The 15,596-nt window shown below is 57.3% G+C and overlaps 2 protein-coding genes across 2 annotated transcripts; one reads left to right on the top strand and one right to left on the bottom strand.

Annotated features, from left to right (window-relative positions):
* Positions 1-67: 67 nt before the first annotated feature.
* Positions 68-5,049, bottom strand: LOC147226772 (polyhomeotic-like protein 2). Its single transcript, XM_086159290.1, has 7 exons — positions 4,916-5,049; positions 3,628-3,787; positions 2,963-3,041; positions 2,500-2,611; positions 2,174-2,300; positions 1,833-2,058; positions 68-1,056 (listed from the first exon to the last, which is right to left on the bottom strand). The coding sequence occupies exons 2-7, from the start codon at positions 3,763-3,765 to the stop codon at positions 902-904; spliced, it is 837 nt and encodes a 278-aa protein (XP_086015416.1). The 5' UTR covers positions 3,766-3,787; positions 4,916-5,049; the 3' UTR covers positions 68-901.
* A 437-nt stretch (positions 5,050-5,486) lies between these two features.
* Positions 5,487-13,893, top strand: LOC147226771 (uncharacterized). Its single transcript, XM_086159962.1, has 8 exons — positions 5,487-5,611; positions 7,271-8,381; positions 10,240-10,374; positions 12,223-12,397; positions 12,743-12,841; positions 13,123-13,214; positions 13,380-13,523; positions 13,642-13,893. The coding sequence occupies exons 1-8, from the start codon at positions 5,487-5,489 to the stop codon at positions 13,891-13,893; spliced, it is 2,133 nt and encodes a 710-aa protein (XP_086016088.1).
* Positions 13,894-15,596: the final 1,703 nt, after the last annotated feature.

The following is a 15,596-nucleotide window of genomic DNA, read 5'->3' as shown; positions in this document are numbered from 1 at the left end:
AACTGCTGGGGAGGAAAACCACAAGGTTACAAAAGCTCTGAGGTCAACAAATAACCACCAAGGGTGAGAGAGGATTTTCTTTTTTTCCCCACCAACCTCCATGTGATCCATGAGAAGGTACATCAGATGTTGGCAACAAGAGGCTCTTGCATACAAGTGAGTGTGTACAGGACAGAGGACCAAGTGAGGACAAGAAAACACATGCATCTCCATCCTGAAGTCTGGTGTCACACACACACACACACACACACACACACACACACACACACACACACACACACACACACACGCGCGCGCGCGCACTTCTAACACAGTTCTTGGCCTTGAGGACCTGATCAACATCTACACCTGAAAAACTCCATCCCTCAAGTGGTAGAGAGTAAAGGTAGTGTAGAGAAGGTAAGGACACTCCGGTGTCAGACGGCAGTAGTAACATGAGAAGAAGCTCCACCAGGGCCCAACATGTGGAGAACGTGGAGCTCCACCTTGCCTTGTCAGGCGTCCAGGCCTCCGTGGAGCCGGGAAGGCAGAGACACAAATCCACTCAGCAGATGATCCCCTGCTCCTTGCAACTTCTGCTGTAGCAAAGGTACAAGTGGTATACACATGTGAAGGCAGCCTAAACACACACACACACACACACACACACACACACACACACACACACACACACACACACACACACACACACTCCAGTCATCCGAGTCACAGAGGTCCCTCTGAAAGGTTCAGTGTTCAGTCAAAGTGTCCCAAGGTGTCCATGTCTTCAGCAGGACATCACGAGCCTCCACGCGGCTCCTCACCTGGACCCACTAAGAGCCGTCACCATGAGATCCTGAGCACACCCTGCTGGTCCAGGACAGCTGCCTGTGTGTGTGTGTGTGTGTGTTTGAGAGATGAGCTAGGAGTCTTTCAGCATGCTGATTTGGGCAAAGATCTTGAGAGCAGGTCCCAGTTTGATGTTCATGGTTCCCATCAGGTGGTCCTCCTTGAGCAGCAGCAGCGCCTGGCCATCGATCTCCTGGCAGCGGAACTCCTCGGCGATCTCCTGACAGCCTGCAGACACACACTCAATGACTCGGGCTGCGGGGACAGAGGCCGCGACCCAACCATCCCCAGAGTTCCCCGGGTATTCCTGTGCGCTCCTGTTGGACCACCTCAACCCCCACGATCTGTGAGAGGAGCTGCTACGTAGCATGCCGGCAGACGGCTTGTCGACTTCTGCCCGACTTCTAACAGTAGACCGGTGGAGGCTGAGCCAGGCTGCTGGACCTGCGGCGGCAGCAGCAGGAGCAATTTTGCTGGCACAGTTAAGATGCTTGCAGCATCCGCTAAGGGTTGATCCCTCATAGCGCCAACACTGTCTGGACCAATGAGACACTTTGAACCCAACCGGGTGAAGACACCCCGGGCTGTCTGCTCTTTGCTATAGACCTCACGCCTGCAGAGTGTCCAGCTGTGAGCAGCAGGAGAGGCTACGTAGCTATGCTGCACCATCTAGTGGTATGTCTTAAGTATTGCAAAGACAATAGTGGGAAAAAATTGAACTATTCAAGGGGTGTTGTTGCTGTGAACGCCTGCAGAGCCCAGGCTGAAGGCCCGCAGCGTGATCTCTGAAGGCCCGCAGACCCCCACTGAAGGCCTGCGGCGTGACCTCTGTAGGCCCGCAGAGCCCAGGCTGAAGGCCCGCAGCCGACCTCTGTAGGCCTGCAGAGGCTGCTCTGCATGAAAATACAGCTCTGAGGAATGTCCAGAACACGTTCTCCACTTCCAGAAGCTTCAGAGAAGCCAGACCAACATCTAGTTTACTATCTGGATCACAGCGACCCCACCTGGCAGGGAGCAGATGAACACGTATACGTCGTCCACGTTCCAGCGGCTGGGGGGTCTGGGCAGGAGGCCGTGGGGTGGCGGCGTGGGTGGCGGCGGCTGCTGCGCCCCCGCAGAGGAGCTCCTGCAGGCCGACAGGTCCGAGCACTGGCTGGACTCGCCCTGGGCGGGCTGGACAGGGTGAGCTCCTGACAGGACCGCGGCCGAGGGTTTCTGCGCAGAGGACATCTGAGCGCCAACGGGGAGGACAAGGAGGACATGAAGAGACACTCAGACCTGCACAAGGACTTCCGGCAAAGGTCTGCGACGGCCGAAGAACGTGGAACCGGTCCGGGACGCTCACCTTGTTTTTGGACTCCGGGCTGGAGCTGTTGTGGTTCCCACTGAGCGCCTTCTGCTTCTTCAAGTTCTCCATGGTGGTTTTGCGGTTTGGAAAGAGGCCCATCCGCTTGGTGCATCCTACGTTGTAGCTACGAGGTCAAGAAGAAGGAATCAGACGGGTGAACGGAGACACGTGTCTGCAGGCACGTGGAGGAGCTCCTGGTGAGGGCACCACGGAGATCATCCAGATACCAGCAGCCTCTCCAAGGGCGGCCGGACGGAGGCCGAGGCCCGTCGTTCCAGGAGACATGAAGAAGAAGAAGTGACCTGCGCTCGGAGGCGCCTCACCGTTTAGCACACGCCGTGGAGCAGAACCTCTTGGAGCGCTTGAAGATGTAGGCGAAGTCCACCCGTCCGCACAGCTCGCAGGTCAGCATGGGCTCCTGCTGGGGTGTTGGATCTGCGGGAGAAGATGAGGCGTAATCGGGCTCTGCAGAACCTTCAGACGGCCTGAAGCCTCCAACTGGACCTTTTGTTTCCACAGCAAAGTCTAAAAGCGGCCCAAGGAGACCCTGAAGACCCCTCGGAGACGGACCTCTGCAGGAGGCTCAGTCTAGTTAGAACTTTCGCCTGACTTTAGAACCGAAGGTTCTTGTTAGAAGGCTCAGCATTTCCACCTCCTCTCCATGTGGGTCTAACAAGCAGGTGGGTCTGCTTGGTCTGCTTGCTGTGGAGCATGCGGAGGTCACGACTTGAGATACTTCATGCACCTCCTGGTGAAACAGGCAGTGATAACAGGTGGAGTCTTTACCCTTTGGTGAGAAGCTGTCCATCTTGGACTCTGCTGTGTGTCTTCTGAGGCTCTCGATGGAGAACGATGGACGTTCCACCTGCAGGGAGGTAAGATAAGCCTGGTGAGTGAGATGTTTGCCTGGACCGGAGAGGAACCAAGATTCTCTAAGCGTCGGGTGCTTCTTCTCAAGGAGCCCGTCCACATCGGATGGGAGGGTTCTCAGCAGGTCGCCTGGTTCTGAAGCCCTCTGCGGTGAAGAAGACCACCTGCTCTGGTGCATGTCCAAAGCTTTAAGGAGGACCCAAGACAGACACCAGCCTTCTAAGGGACTTCATAAAAATGAAGTCCACGACCACGTGTCTCTGCCAGAGGGCCGGCAGAAGGTAGGTGACCAGGAGCAAGGCGGACCTGTCCTCGGACACCTCTGGAACCTGGATGGAGGCTCGGACCTTCTCCCCTTCCCTCTCCATGACGAGGCCTGCGTGGACAGGCCGAGTGGAGGAGGCATCTCACAGGGGTCTGGGACGGGTGACCGGCGTGGGAATTATGGGCCGCATGGAGGGTGAGGAACATCTGAGAGCCCCACACACACCTGGTCTGCTGACCGAGCCAATGGCACAGCGGGGTGTGTGTGTGTGTGTGTGTGTGTGTGTGTGTGTGTGTGTGTGTGTGTCCATGCTCACCGGGAAAGGCTCCGCCCCCTCCTGGATGACGAAGCCCTCGATGAGGTGTGTGAGGATGTGGGATCTGACGAGGGCCTGGGCAGGTTTGCTGTCTCCGTCCTGAGGGTTGCTGGTTCTGCTCCCGTTCCCAGAGGTCATGACTGGAGCCGGCCTCCCCGTCCTGACAGCACAGGAGGAAGACCAGGAGGATCAGGACAACCTTCTCCGGAGACCTGCTGAAGCTCTGAAAGCATCAGGCCCACCGCAGATTGTTCAAAGAGGCCAAGATCTACTAAAACCAGAGTTTCAGATCATCTGACTGTTCAAAACTCTTCTTCTTCTTTGGTCTTTTCCCTTCAGGGTCTCCACAGCGGATCAACCTTCTCCATCTCAGCCTGTTCTCTGGATCCTCCTCTCTCACAGCAGCTACCTTCATATCTTCTCTCACTAGGTCCATCCATCTTCTCTGGTCTTCCTCTAGACCTCCACTTCCAGCATCCGTCTACCAATATATCTCCTCTCCCTCCTCTGTCCAGGACCCAACCATCTCAGTCTGGCTTCTCTGGCCTTCTCTCCAAAACATCTGCCATCTGCAGGTCCTAAAACTCTTCTCCTTCATTCCATGAATATCTGTCCATCCCTCTGGAGCCACTGGAGCTCACATGAACAACATGCTGATGTTTCTGGGTGACCAAGCCCTCAGACCTTGGAAGCCACGGACCTCAGACCTTCTAACTTTGTCCACTCCAGACCTTCATACGTCCAGACCTCCAGACCTTCTGTCTCCTTAAAACCCTCTGACCTCCAGACTTTCCATCCTCCAGACCTTCAGAATCCAGACTTTCTGTCCTCCAGACCTTCAGACCTTCTGTCTCCTCCAGACCTCCAGCGGTTTGGTTGCCCGCGCGCCCCCTGCTAGCCGTGTTAGCATGTTAGCTGCGAGCTCCGGCCGGCGGTTCGCCTCCGAGTGCCGTAAAGGAGGACCGGGTGTCGCGGTCCCGCCCCTCCGGACCCGGTACGGACGGGTTCAGCCGGGGTTCGACGCCTCCCGCTCTCCGTCCCACCGGGACCGGAGTCCGCTAAACTTCCGTCCCGGCGCACGGCGGCTCGGAGCCCGGCGGCGCTCAGCCTCTTCCCGCCGCTCGGGTCGCTCCGTCCGCCGGTCCGGAGCCCCGCGGACCGTCCGGAACCGGGCCCGGGGCGGCCGGCCCCCTCTGCCCGCCCCGGGTCACTTTCCCCCGGCTGCGAAGCGGCCGCTCCGCCGGGAGACAATGGTCGCGGGAAGGAGCCCCTTTGTTCGGGTACTTACCCCCCCGCCGCCGCCGCCGCCGCCGCCGCCGGGACGCGCACCGAGCGAACGGGCCGAACGAGCACCGGGACCGGCCGGGTCAGGACCCGAATCAGAGCCCGGCGGCTCGGCTCCGGTTCGGACTGCTGCACGCTACGATCTCTCCGCGTGTGTGTGTGTGCGTGTGTGTGTGTATGTGTGTGTGTGTGTGCGAGAGTCAGAGCCCGGAGCAGAGTCATGAACAGGATCTGCTTCCGGTCGGCGCCTTCACAATAAAAGCACGGGCGCCCGCGGCGGGAGCGCCGGCGGCCACCCTGCGGACACACCGGTTGGCGTGTGCGTGGAAAAGCGGGTCAAATAAAGGTCCGCGGGTCGAATGGCCGTGCGTGGAGTGTCCGGGAAACCCGGAGGATGCACGTTTCCCGCGGGGGATTTAGCCGGTAGCTCCTCTTATTTTGAAAAAGAGAACCGGAAGCGGCGGTCCCGCTCCCGCCGGCTTGCCCCGGGCTCCCGCAGCGGGACTCCGCCGCAGCCGGCCAGGGATGGGACGCCCCGCCGCGCTCCGCCGCCGCCGGTCCCGGGCGCTGGGCTGATGCGGGGGCAGCGTCTCGCCGCGGGGACCCCGTCCGCCGCCTCCGACCGCAGGAGGCTGGTCGGCCGGAGGCGGGTGTCCCCGGGGCCGCAGCGGGAGGCGGACAGCGTCTGTCGGCTCTGCAGGTGAGAAGATCCTCCTCCGCACCTGCAGCCGAACTCCTCCGTGCGCTGATCTCCTGCACGATGCGAGCACATTTCGTGTCGATTATGGATTTCATCATGTTTCAATGTTTCAAAGGAGTCCTTGAAAGCACCGGCTGACTCTGGAGAATTGATTCACTTTGATGGTCGTGATTTGGAAGCAAGAAGAAACGCGTCCATCAGGTTGGAACGGCTGGACGAAAGTGTCCGAGTGATGGGAAGAAAAAGCGAGGCTGTTTGGTTCAGAGACAGGGGAGCTGAGGAGAAGCAGGCGGAGCAGATGCAGATGTTGAGCTTCTCTTTGAGGAGGACGGAGAGGATCCATCAGAAGGACGCGTTAGATGTTCCGGAGAGAAGGTCGGGTTAGGGTGGTTGGGTCATGGACAGAGGAGGGACGGTGAAGACATTGGTAGACGGACGCTGGGGTTGGAGGACACGATACAGAGACCGGAGTTACCCAGAAGAGGTGGATTTGCTGTGGAGACCCCTGAGGAGGAGATCATCATTGCTTTTACAATAAAAGTCCATCATGTGTCCATAGTTGTGATGAGAGACGTTTCCTCCCAGGACCTTCACAGCTGTTGTTCCCCAAAGGGTCTCCACAGCAGGTCACCACTGCCGGGGACACCGTTCAAGGTTCAAGGTTCCAAGCGTTTGTTGTCACAAACAGTTCTTTAACGTGTCATTCTACATTTCACACTATTGTACCTCCGGCCGGAGGGCAGGAGCCTGAACGTGTTGGTCCTGGGTCTCCTGTGGACTCTGTGGTGGTCGATGCTCTGCAGAGAAGGCAGTGAGGTTCTGGTGATCCTCTCTGCAGGCGTCTGGGGTCCAGATCAACAACGCAGCTGTAGAAGTTGCTGAGGATCTTAGGTGACACGCCCAACCTCCTCAGCTTCCTCAGGAAGTCCAGCAACCGTTGAGCCTTCCTGACCGCCTGCGTGGTGGTGAGGGACCAGGTGAGGTCCTCGCTTATGTGGACACCCTGCTCCCCTTCTCAACCTCGAGATCTTGGAGGACCAGTGGCCGATGAGATGAGTTCTCCTCACCATCATTTCCTGGGTCTTGTCCGTGTTGAGGGTGAGGTTCTTGTCCTCGCACCTTTTCACCAGACTGGCCTCCTCCATCCCGTAGGCCGTTTCCTCTCCGCCTGTCGCTGCGATGTCGTCTGCAAACTTCAGGAAGACGTCTTCATGGGAGGCGACGCAGTGGTGGGTGAACAGGGTGTGGAGGACGGAGGTGAGGACTCGTCCCCGAGGAGTGCCCATGTTCATGGTGATGCTGGCTGAGGTCCTGCTACCTGTCCTGACAGACGGGGTCTGCCAGTCACAGAGGGAGGGAGTGCTAGTGAGTGCTAGTGAGTGCTAGTGAGTGCTAGTGAGTGCTAGTGAGGTCTGGAAGCCGGAGGAATCAGATCCTTCCGTATCCACTTCCAGATGCTTCTCCTGCTTCGTGTTTCCCGGTTAACGTGCTCAGGAGGTCTGAAGGCGCCGCAGAATAACGGGCTCCTCAGCAGCTCGTACGGAGAACATTTGGACGCGCGGCCGTCCAGACCAGCCGCACGTCAGGAGAAAGCAGGTTCTTGCGTGCAGCTGGTCTGCGGCGTGGCGAGCATTAAGCCGTGGTGTCTCTGTGTTCCAGATGTTCTCTGCTGTCTCTGTCCGGCAGCAGCCAGACGGTCCGTCGGATCCTGGCGGCCTGCCTCCTCTCGCTCCTGGCTCTTCTCGGGGCCGTCTCCATCGACCTGGGCTCCGACGTGGACCTGCTGCGCTCGACGGAGGCGGCCTACGAGGCGCTGTCTTCCTGCAGGACGACGGCCATCCTGCGGCTCGTCGGCCGGCTTCAGAAGATCCGACGCCTGCTCGGCGAGGACGGAGGCAACGAGACGCTGGCGGCGAGCTCGTCCGCGGTCGCCTTCCCGCCGTCGGGCGTCTGTGCCGAGGTGGTGGCCCAGAGCCACGTGCACAGGCCTCCTTGCGGTCTGGAGCTGTCCGGGTTTTGCCGGGAGGTGGAGAGGCGTCTTCCTCGGGCCTGGGTGGAGGCGAACCGGACCGGAGACGACGCCGGTTCTGCTCTCACCCTGGTGATCGCGGAGCTCCTGGACCTTTGGGTCTCAGCGGAGGACACGTTGATCCACGTCAAGCAGAACTCGAACTGGAGAGACGTGCTCTCGGCGCGTCTTCTGCTGGGGTTCATCGAGCTCAACCACCGGCTGATGGACTCGCCTCGCCTCGCGGCTCGTACGGACTTCCAGTCCAAGTGGGCGTCTGCGTGGCGCTACCTGGGCCTGGCCAGGATTCTGGGCGAGCGGCTGAACGACTGCTGGCTGGAGAACGTAGACCTGAAGTTAAACCGGTCCCACCTCTCTGACGCACACCTGTGGCAGGTTCCTGCGGCGGGACCTCAGCTGTCCGGATCCCGCCACGGACTCCAGGCTCTGGCCGACGCTCAGCGATGTCTGCTGGGTCGGGCGGCGCCGGCTCTGAGGTCGGCCTCCCGGTCCATGTCCTCGGGCCTCAGTATGAAGATCTGCCTGCTGGCCATCGCCTGCCTCATCTATCCGGTGGTGATGATCGCTTTCAAGCAGATGACCGCGTGGATACAAAACTACGCCCACAGCTTGAAGGAGAAGACGGAGGACCTGCGGCGCCAGAGGCAGCTGGCCGAAGATCTGCTGCACCAGATGCTGCCCAAGTCCGTGGCCAAGCAGCTCCGGCAGCGGAAACACGTGGAGGCCGAGAGCTACGAGAAGGTTGGTGCCACGGCAGAGAAACGCGTTGTTCGCCGGGATCGAAACTTCTTTTCGCGGCTGGAACGTGTCTGGGGTTTCTTCTCATAGCAGGCGGGGAGGCGCGTTGCCAGGAGACGTGGCTGAGAAACTCACTAATGATCTGCCTTGAACATCTTCTGAGTCACAGAGTAAAGCTTGTGAGTTACAAGATGCTTCCAGAGCAGAGGTGGCGTCCGGCAGGAGGTTGGCAGGAACATTGTTGACGCACCGACTAGTTTCACGGTCCGTTTGTCCGTCGGCTCAGCTTCTGACCTCCTGCCGGGGCAGGATCAGCGCCCAGGGAGGCTTTGGAGAGGCAGGACCTCAGACGCACGGAGGAGGCCAGCGTTTGGCGTCATGGCGGTGGAGGGAAGTCAGGGTCGACTTTATTGTGTTTACTGCCATACGTTTACAGAACATTGAGGTAGCGTTACTCTCAGACCCACGCTGCTAAAGTTCAGAGTTATAAATAATCTGTCAGAGAGAACGACGAACATCGGTGAGTTCTGCCGAGGAACCGACTCCAAACAAAGGGGCTTCGGGGCGGCAGCGCTTCAGGTGGTGGAGCCGGCGTCCCTCCAGCTGGAAGGTTCGATTCCCGCTCCTCTTGTCTGCAACCCAGAGTGTCCGAGACACCGACCCCAGGAGGAACCTCCAGACCAGCCCGTGGTCTCTGGGAGCCTCGCACCGCCGCCGGTGTGTGAGCGGGTCAATGCCATCTGGTGAGAAGGTGTCATTCGAGTCGAGACCGTCTGAGCTGGACGACGCCAAGCCTCCTCTGTGAAATGGTGAACATCCCATTCACAGATGAAGTCTCAGTGCCGTACGTGGGCTCGACCCTCATCGAGCACAGGATTCTCCGAGGAACCTCCAAAACATCTACATGTTGATCCGCTGTCCGAGTTCAAACAAGCCGACCGCCGGCGCCGGCCCTGAAGATGGACCCATTTATGAGGACCCGTTGATAGAAAATGCTGATAAGGAGTCCTGCGGTCGCCGCGGTGCCTTTCCGGCTGCAGGCCGGCGAGGTTCGGAGCGAGAGGGCGTTTGCGCGGCGTCTCGGCCGTCAGGTGGTCCTCCCTCCCCTCGCACCCCGACACTCTTCACGCTCGGCAAGATATTTGCAGCGCGGCGTGTGTCGGTGGGCTCGGCTGCGACGTGGCCCTCCCCGCCGACACGCCGGATGAAGATGTGCGCGCGCTGCCTTTGTTGCCATTGTCATCGTAATTACCTATAATTGCCCTGTTTCATATTCATCGGCAGATAAAACAAGTTGCACGGCTGAAAATTGTGTCTGGCTTATTGAAGAGGCCTCCAGCAGCTGCACCCAGAGCACTCCAGCCTGGGGGCGGGAGCTCGTCTCCCGGCAGCCCGCCGGCTTGTGTTCTTCAAACCGATCCGGATCGGCCTCTCCGGGATCCGAGACCATCGAACCCGTAACTGTTCACGGAAGAATGCGACCCGCGGCCGGAGACGGTGTCCGCGATGAAGGTCGCCATGAAGTCTAACCTTCTCTCTGAGTGAAGGTACCAGGAGAAACCCCCGTACCGACCCCTCCTCCGTGCCTTACGTGAACATCTATTGTCGCTTTGAATGAAAAACCCTGCGCTGACCCGGCGGGGGAAATGCTACGGAAGCATGAACATTGGTTATCCAGACCTCTTATCCCGCCCTGCCGTGACGGGGCGAGAGGTGAGCTTCAGCCTGGATGTAAAGACCTACAACGTGCACTCGCCGTACAGACATACATGCGTCCACGTCGGCCTCCTGCGGATGTTTGTCCGCCTCCTCTGTTTACCGTCCCGACGCCTCACTCTTCTCCTCTGCCTCCTCTTTCCAGGTCACCATTTTCTTCTCAGACATCGTGGGCTTCACGTCCATCTCCGCCTCCTGCACCCCTCTGCAAGTGGTGGAGATGCTCAACAACCTCTACGTGTGCTTCGACATGCACATTGACTCCTATGACGTCTACAAGGTAAGGCGTACCGGACGAACTGCACGGGCTAGTTTTAATCCTTCATCGCTGAAGGGACGCTAGTTCAGAGAAGATGAGAGCTAGTAAGGAGGCGATGACACTGAATCGAAATAAAGCAAATGTTTGCTCCGGTGCGCTCGTCGCTAACATCGCTAGCATGGCTCAGGGACCCGTGGCTTGAACCTTCATGGCTCCCCTCTGAATGGGCCGGAGTGCGTGTCGTGTTGACTAGGCCTTCTGGACGCATAAATCCAGCGGTCCTTTACTTTGAAAGGTTTTTGGCGGTGAACGGGTGTCAGACATGTCGTAGATGAAGCGGCGACGGGCCAGGGAAGCCTCAGGAAGCCCTGGATTTCTCCATCAAACTGTGCTACATGAGACCCGAAGCGTCAGAAAGAGAGACCTCTAGTGGTGAAGTCCAGGTGGCCCAGGTCAGGAGAAGCAGTGGGAATGAATCCCCGGTCAGCAATAAGTGTACCATTCTTGTAACGTATACGTACCTCCAGCTTTTATAGGCTCACTTTTATAGGCTACGTTGCGGTGCGTGATGGTCCAGACGTCGACGAGGGAAACAACATCTGGAAAACAGGATTTTTGATGGTCAGTTCTCAGGATGCCGATGTTGAGCGCGGGTCCGGTCGCCCGTCGGGTCGCCCGGTGCACCCATTGTGCTCCCTGGAGTTGGAAAAACCCTCAGTATCTAAACAGGTCCTCGAGCCGGCAAAGATAGTAGTCAATTCCTAGTGATGCTCACCACGGACACGCGTAGAACTTCCCCCCCCAAAGCCATCACACCGAGTCCCCGGCCGGAAATGTCTACAGGTTGTCCTTCTGGGACGAAGTGGTAGAGCTTCCTCCTCCCGGCAGCACCGCTGTGAGCGAAGGCGAGGTTGATGGAACCCGAGCACCCGCGACAGTAAAAAGACCAAATTGGCATTTATGAATTCCCGACACCTGCACACATCTTGGGTCTGCCTGTGCACGCTGCTCCTGCGGGGAACCACAAGCACAAACATGAATATAAAGGAAAGGCACGAACGGTGACTCACGTACCGCTTCCTGAATGAAGACGGACAGATTCCAGACTGCGGGTCGGAGAGCAGATGAGCGGCGTCTCCAACACGACTCCAACACGACTCCCCGCAGAGACGCCGTATCCACGCTGTCATCGGCGCCGAGACAAACGCCATTAGCTTATTTCTCTGCTCGCTAATGTGCTTGATGAGATGCAGCTGGGTCTCTCTTCTTCCAAACCACAAGGCCCGTCGGCACCTTTCAGCTCGGCAGAAGTTGATGCTGACAAACGAGACAATGAATCGGTATCGCCGGGGTTTCCTCTCGTGCCTTTTCCTTGTCTGAGCTGTCAGAATGCTGCAAGAAGGACCCGTATTATTGACTTTCCTTTATCACAGGTAGTTACCGGCAGCTGGAAGGGGGGAAGCCGCCGGGTACCCGGAGCAAGAAGAAAAAATACAATAAGAAAAAAATGAGCGGCGGTGGGGCCGGAGGAGTCGGTCGCTGAAGCTGCTCTTAAGAGCGTCCACTGCCTTACGGAGGGTTTGGAGCCACTGGCCAGGATTGTCAGCATCCTTAATGTGGATGTTGTGTTTGGAACTGTCGTCCTTGTCGCTGTGTTGTACCGCGAGGGTTCCTGTGCGAAGGATCACCAGAAAGGGCTCAGAAGAAGACCTGCTTGAGCTTCTTCCCGTTTGGGAGCTCCTTCTCCGGGTTCCTACAGTTTCCTGTCTCGTGACAGCGTTCATGGCGTGTCGTGTTTATCCAACACTCGCGCCTGGATCGGTTGTCTGCAGTTCACGATTTCAACAAAAGCGATGACCCTCTGAGCAGGTGGAGACCATCGGGGATGCATACATGGTGGTGAGCGGCCTCCCCGAGAGGAACGGGGACAGACACGCCGACGAGATCGCCAAGATGGCTCTGGATCTGGTGGCGGCCGTCAGACAGGTGGCCATTCCGCACATGCCCGACAAGAGGCTCCAGCTGCGAGCCGGAATCCATACAGGTGAGAGTCCAGGGAACAAGCAGAGGCCGGACCAGATGACCTGACCTCCGGGCGCCGAGACGGGGATTCTGATTTTGAGGCGACCGTTAAATCCAATAAAAAGCACCTTCCAGCTTTTTTTCTATCACGTGAATTTTCTCTGCGGATGACAATATTTGTCTGTCACAGAGACCGATTGGCCGCCATCGTAGCATCGTAGCATCATAGCATCGTAGCATCATAGCATCATAGCATCATAGCATCATGGCATCATAGCATCATGGCATCATAGCGCTCCCGGCCGTTGGAGACCCGAGGCCCAGTCATTCAACCTCGTGTACTGACTGCTCTGCTTGTCTGCTGCAGGCCCCTGTGTGGCAGGTATCGTCGGCTACAAGATGCCAAGATACTGTCTGTTTGGAGATACCGTCAATACCGCCTCTAGAATGGAATCCACCAGCTTGCGTAAGTTCGCTCGTGCACTCGCACATTCTTGTTGTCGTCAGGCAGCGGGAGCACATCCAGACAGACCCGAGGACGGACGTGCAGGTGCAGAAATGACGGAACTACTTCCAAGCTCCGTACGATGAATGAAGACGGGAACAGAAACGGCCCGAAATATCGAGAAGTTTTAAAGACGTTTGCGGATGACAGTGTGATCTCTAGTGAGCGCAGGGAGCGGGCGGAGGACGATGCCTTCCTCGCATGAGTGAAGTTTGCAGCTCCCATTTCTGTTTGAATGTCAGCTCAGAAGATCCACACCAGCTCAGAGACCTACCTGGCCCTGATCAAAGACGACGCCTACGACCTGCAGCTTCGTGGAGAGATTGAAGTGAAGGTACGGGTTCGCTGACGGGCCGAGAAATGTTCTTCATTCTGATGTCAAATCAATAAGATCACCAAAACATGTCCAAAAAAGCAGTCTGCTGTCTGCGGAGGTGTATTCACCGGTGTCGCAGTCCTTCGTGTATCCCGAACATCTCATTGACGGCGTCTCCTCCAGGGCAAAGGCAAAATGAACACCTACTGGCTGGTCGGCCACAAAGACTACAGCGTCCAGAACGACAGCCTGGTTTGCCACTGGAACCCCGACATGGCCAGGAAGAAGCGGCAGGCGGCGGCCAGCAGCAACATATCTGTGGACAAGGTGAGTCTCAGCAGACACCAGGAGGGACGTTCCAGGCCCACCGTGCTCGTCCTCGTCTCTGCAGCTGAAATCACCCACTGATGTGTGTGTGTGTGTGTGTGTGTGTGTGTCCACCCAGTCATCAGTGACTGTGAAGAGCTTGGGTGAAAACGCCTCCACCCCCGCGGCGGTGAAGCCGAGCCGCCCCCCGGTGGACCCGGCGGGCCTCGGGGCGGCGGCTCAGCCGGAGTCTTCTGGGGGCGGCCGTGGAACTCTGGGCTCCATGATTGGAGAGCTGCATGCAGGGGACGAGAGCCCTCTTCCCGGCCGAAGCCTCGGCAGAAGTCCAGATAAACCCGAGCTGCTGCCCGGATCCGACCACAACCTGTGAGCTCATGCTCGGGACTTGACTCGGCTCCGGTTCCTTCTCATTTACAGCTGTTTCTTCTCATTCCGTATTCATTCTTCAAAAGTTTCCGCATCCGCTGATGATGGGATGCTTCAGAAGAACGACCCCTATTAGCCTTACAAAGCTCGTAGCCTTTAGAACCCGCAGCACGTGCGCTTGCGTCACTGTGAGGTCACTCTTCCAGACCGAAGGCCGACTCAAACGACGGCGACGCAAAGCACGGATCGTTGGTCGGTTGTTGCCCTCTGGAGATGTTGATCCAGACCCTGACACACCTGAGCCGGCCTTTACAATTGCAGATGTTTAAGCCACATCTTATCTCAGGATGAATCATGTCGATGATCAGAGTCTAGATTGAATGATAGAGATCCGGACAGACCCGACAGATGCCGGTACGGTAGTCTCGTCTGAACTCGGCCCAGACAACCTGCAGGATGAAGATCCTGGCGGCAAAAATGTCTGTTGTAGCGGCGGACCAGGAACATGTGGTGGCGCCCATTTATAGCAGAATGAGTTCTTTCCCCTCGGCCCCTCAGTAAGTAATGAACTTGAACTCAGATGGTCTGAAATCAAAGCTCGGGTTTTTAACTTCACCACCTTTACCCCTTCGGAGGTCATGAGGGCTCAAGAACAACTCCGCTCGACTCGACAGCTCAGCCGGATCGAATGGGTTGGAGACTCTCTTCCTAAAGCCGGCAGCTGAACTATCTGGACCTCGGTGTCACGTCTTTAACCTCGCCTTGACTTCGATGGAAATCCCTTTGGATTGCAAATGTACCTCCCTCTGGGAGGGGTTTACCCCGGGGTAGGACCGATGTCTGAACTCAAAGGTCATTGAATTTCTGGCCACCAACTCCATTCTGTCGTCACCATTAAGGTCAGGTTTGCGCCGAAACCATTTCTGCTGCTTCAGCAACATGACGTTCATAAGTGACAGAGCTGGAGTTCTTGGCAAGAAGCAGTTCTGCCTGTGCTTCTTCACTCAGCTCTCAAAGGCATTTGATCGAGTTTTTCATCAGCGGGTTCTTCTCAAGGTTCTGTGCCGGGTCCGTTCTATCTACATAAATTCCCTGGAAGAGGATATTCCAAACTCAACTCTTCCCTCACCACTCACGTACACGGCAGCCGCGACTCTTGCTCAGGCTGCTTTGTCCAGTTCTTTGTCCAGTGTCTTCTAAAGGTAGACAATAAAAATTGCAATCTCTTAACCGATAGAAAAAGCGAGATGGGCACCGTCTGACAAACGTTAACAGGAAATGGTCACCAAACTGAGATGGGAATTCTAATGAGGCCCACCTGACCTGAAGGTACGTCTTCAGTATCCTGTAAAAACCTGAAAGTGTTTCCTGGAGTTTACCATCAAACAAGTCTTGCTTTTCTCTTTGTGTGAGCTGGAATCAGTGGAAACCTTCTTGCCTCCTACTGAGTCTGGAGATGTGTTTGCTGAAGCCCCTGCTCAGTGTCTCTGCATGCTGGCTGGTGTTTAGCATGCAGAGACACCGGCGTTACCACGGGCCACTGACTGGAACCCCCTGTGGACCCCAGTCACTGTTGTGGACTCTGTTCTGCAGTTGACTGGACGTCTCCGTGTCTCCACGCCTCCGTCGTCGCCGCGTCTTTGATTACGTGGAGGTCACGAACCTCCCGTGCACGAGAGCTTCGATCGAAGTGCATCTCAGCTTCGC

This window comes from Fistularia commersonii, chromosome 14, assembly GCF_037954325.1.
Source record: "Fistularia commersonii isolate RoL2024-O1a breed Wild chromosome 14, RoL_Fcom_v1.0, whole genome shotgun sequence".
Taxonomy (NCBI): Eukaryota; Metazoa; Chordata; class Actinopteri; order Syngnathiformes; family Fistulariidae; genus Fistularia; species Fistularia commersonii.
This window is presented reverse-complemented; position numbering and strand designations above follow the sequence as displayed.

Bases quoted from the DNA above. Each gene is read 5' to 3' on its own strand.
- LOC147226772 (XM_086159290.1), bottom strand. From the start codon at position 3,765: ATGACCTCTGGGAACGGGAGCAGAACCAGCAACCCTCAGGACGGAGAC. The intron at 3,042-3,627 runs GTGAGCATGGAC...ACCTCCCTGCAG, and splicing joins AGGGGGCGGAGCCTTTCCCG to GTGGAACGTCCATCGTTCTC. The intron at 2,612-2,962 runs GTAAAGACTCCA...CTTCTCCCGCAG, and splicing joins GGACAGCTTCTCACCAAAGG to ATCCAACACCCCAGCAGGAG.
- LOC147226771 (XM_086159962.1), top strand. From the start codon at position 5,487: ATGCGGGGGCAGCGTCTCGCCGCGGGGACCCCGTCCGCCGCCTCCGAC. The intron at 10,375-12,222 runs GTAAGGCGTACC...CCCTCTGAGCAG, and splicing joins ACTCCTATGACGTCTACAAG to GTGGAGACCATCGGGGATGC. The intron at 12,842-13,122 runs GTAAGTTCGCTC...TTTGAATGTCAG, and splicing joins AATGGAATCCACCAGCTTGC to CTCAGAAGATCCACACCAGC.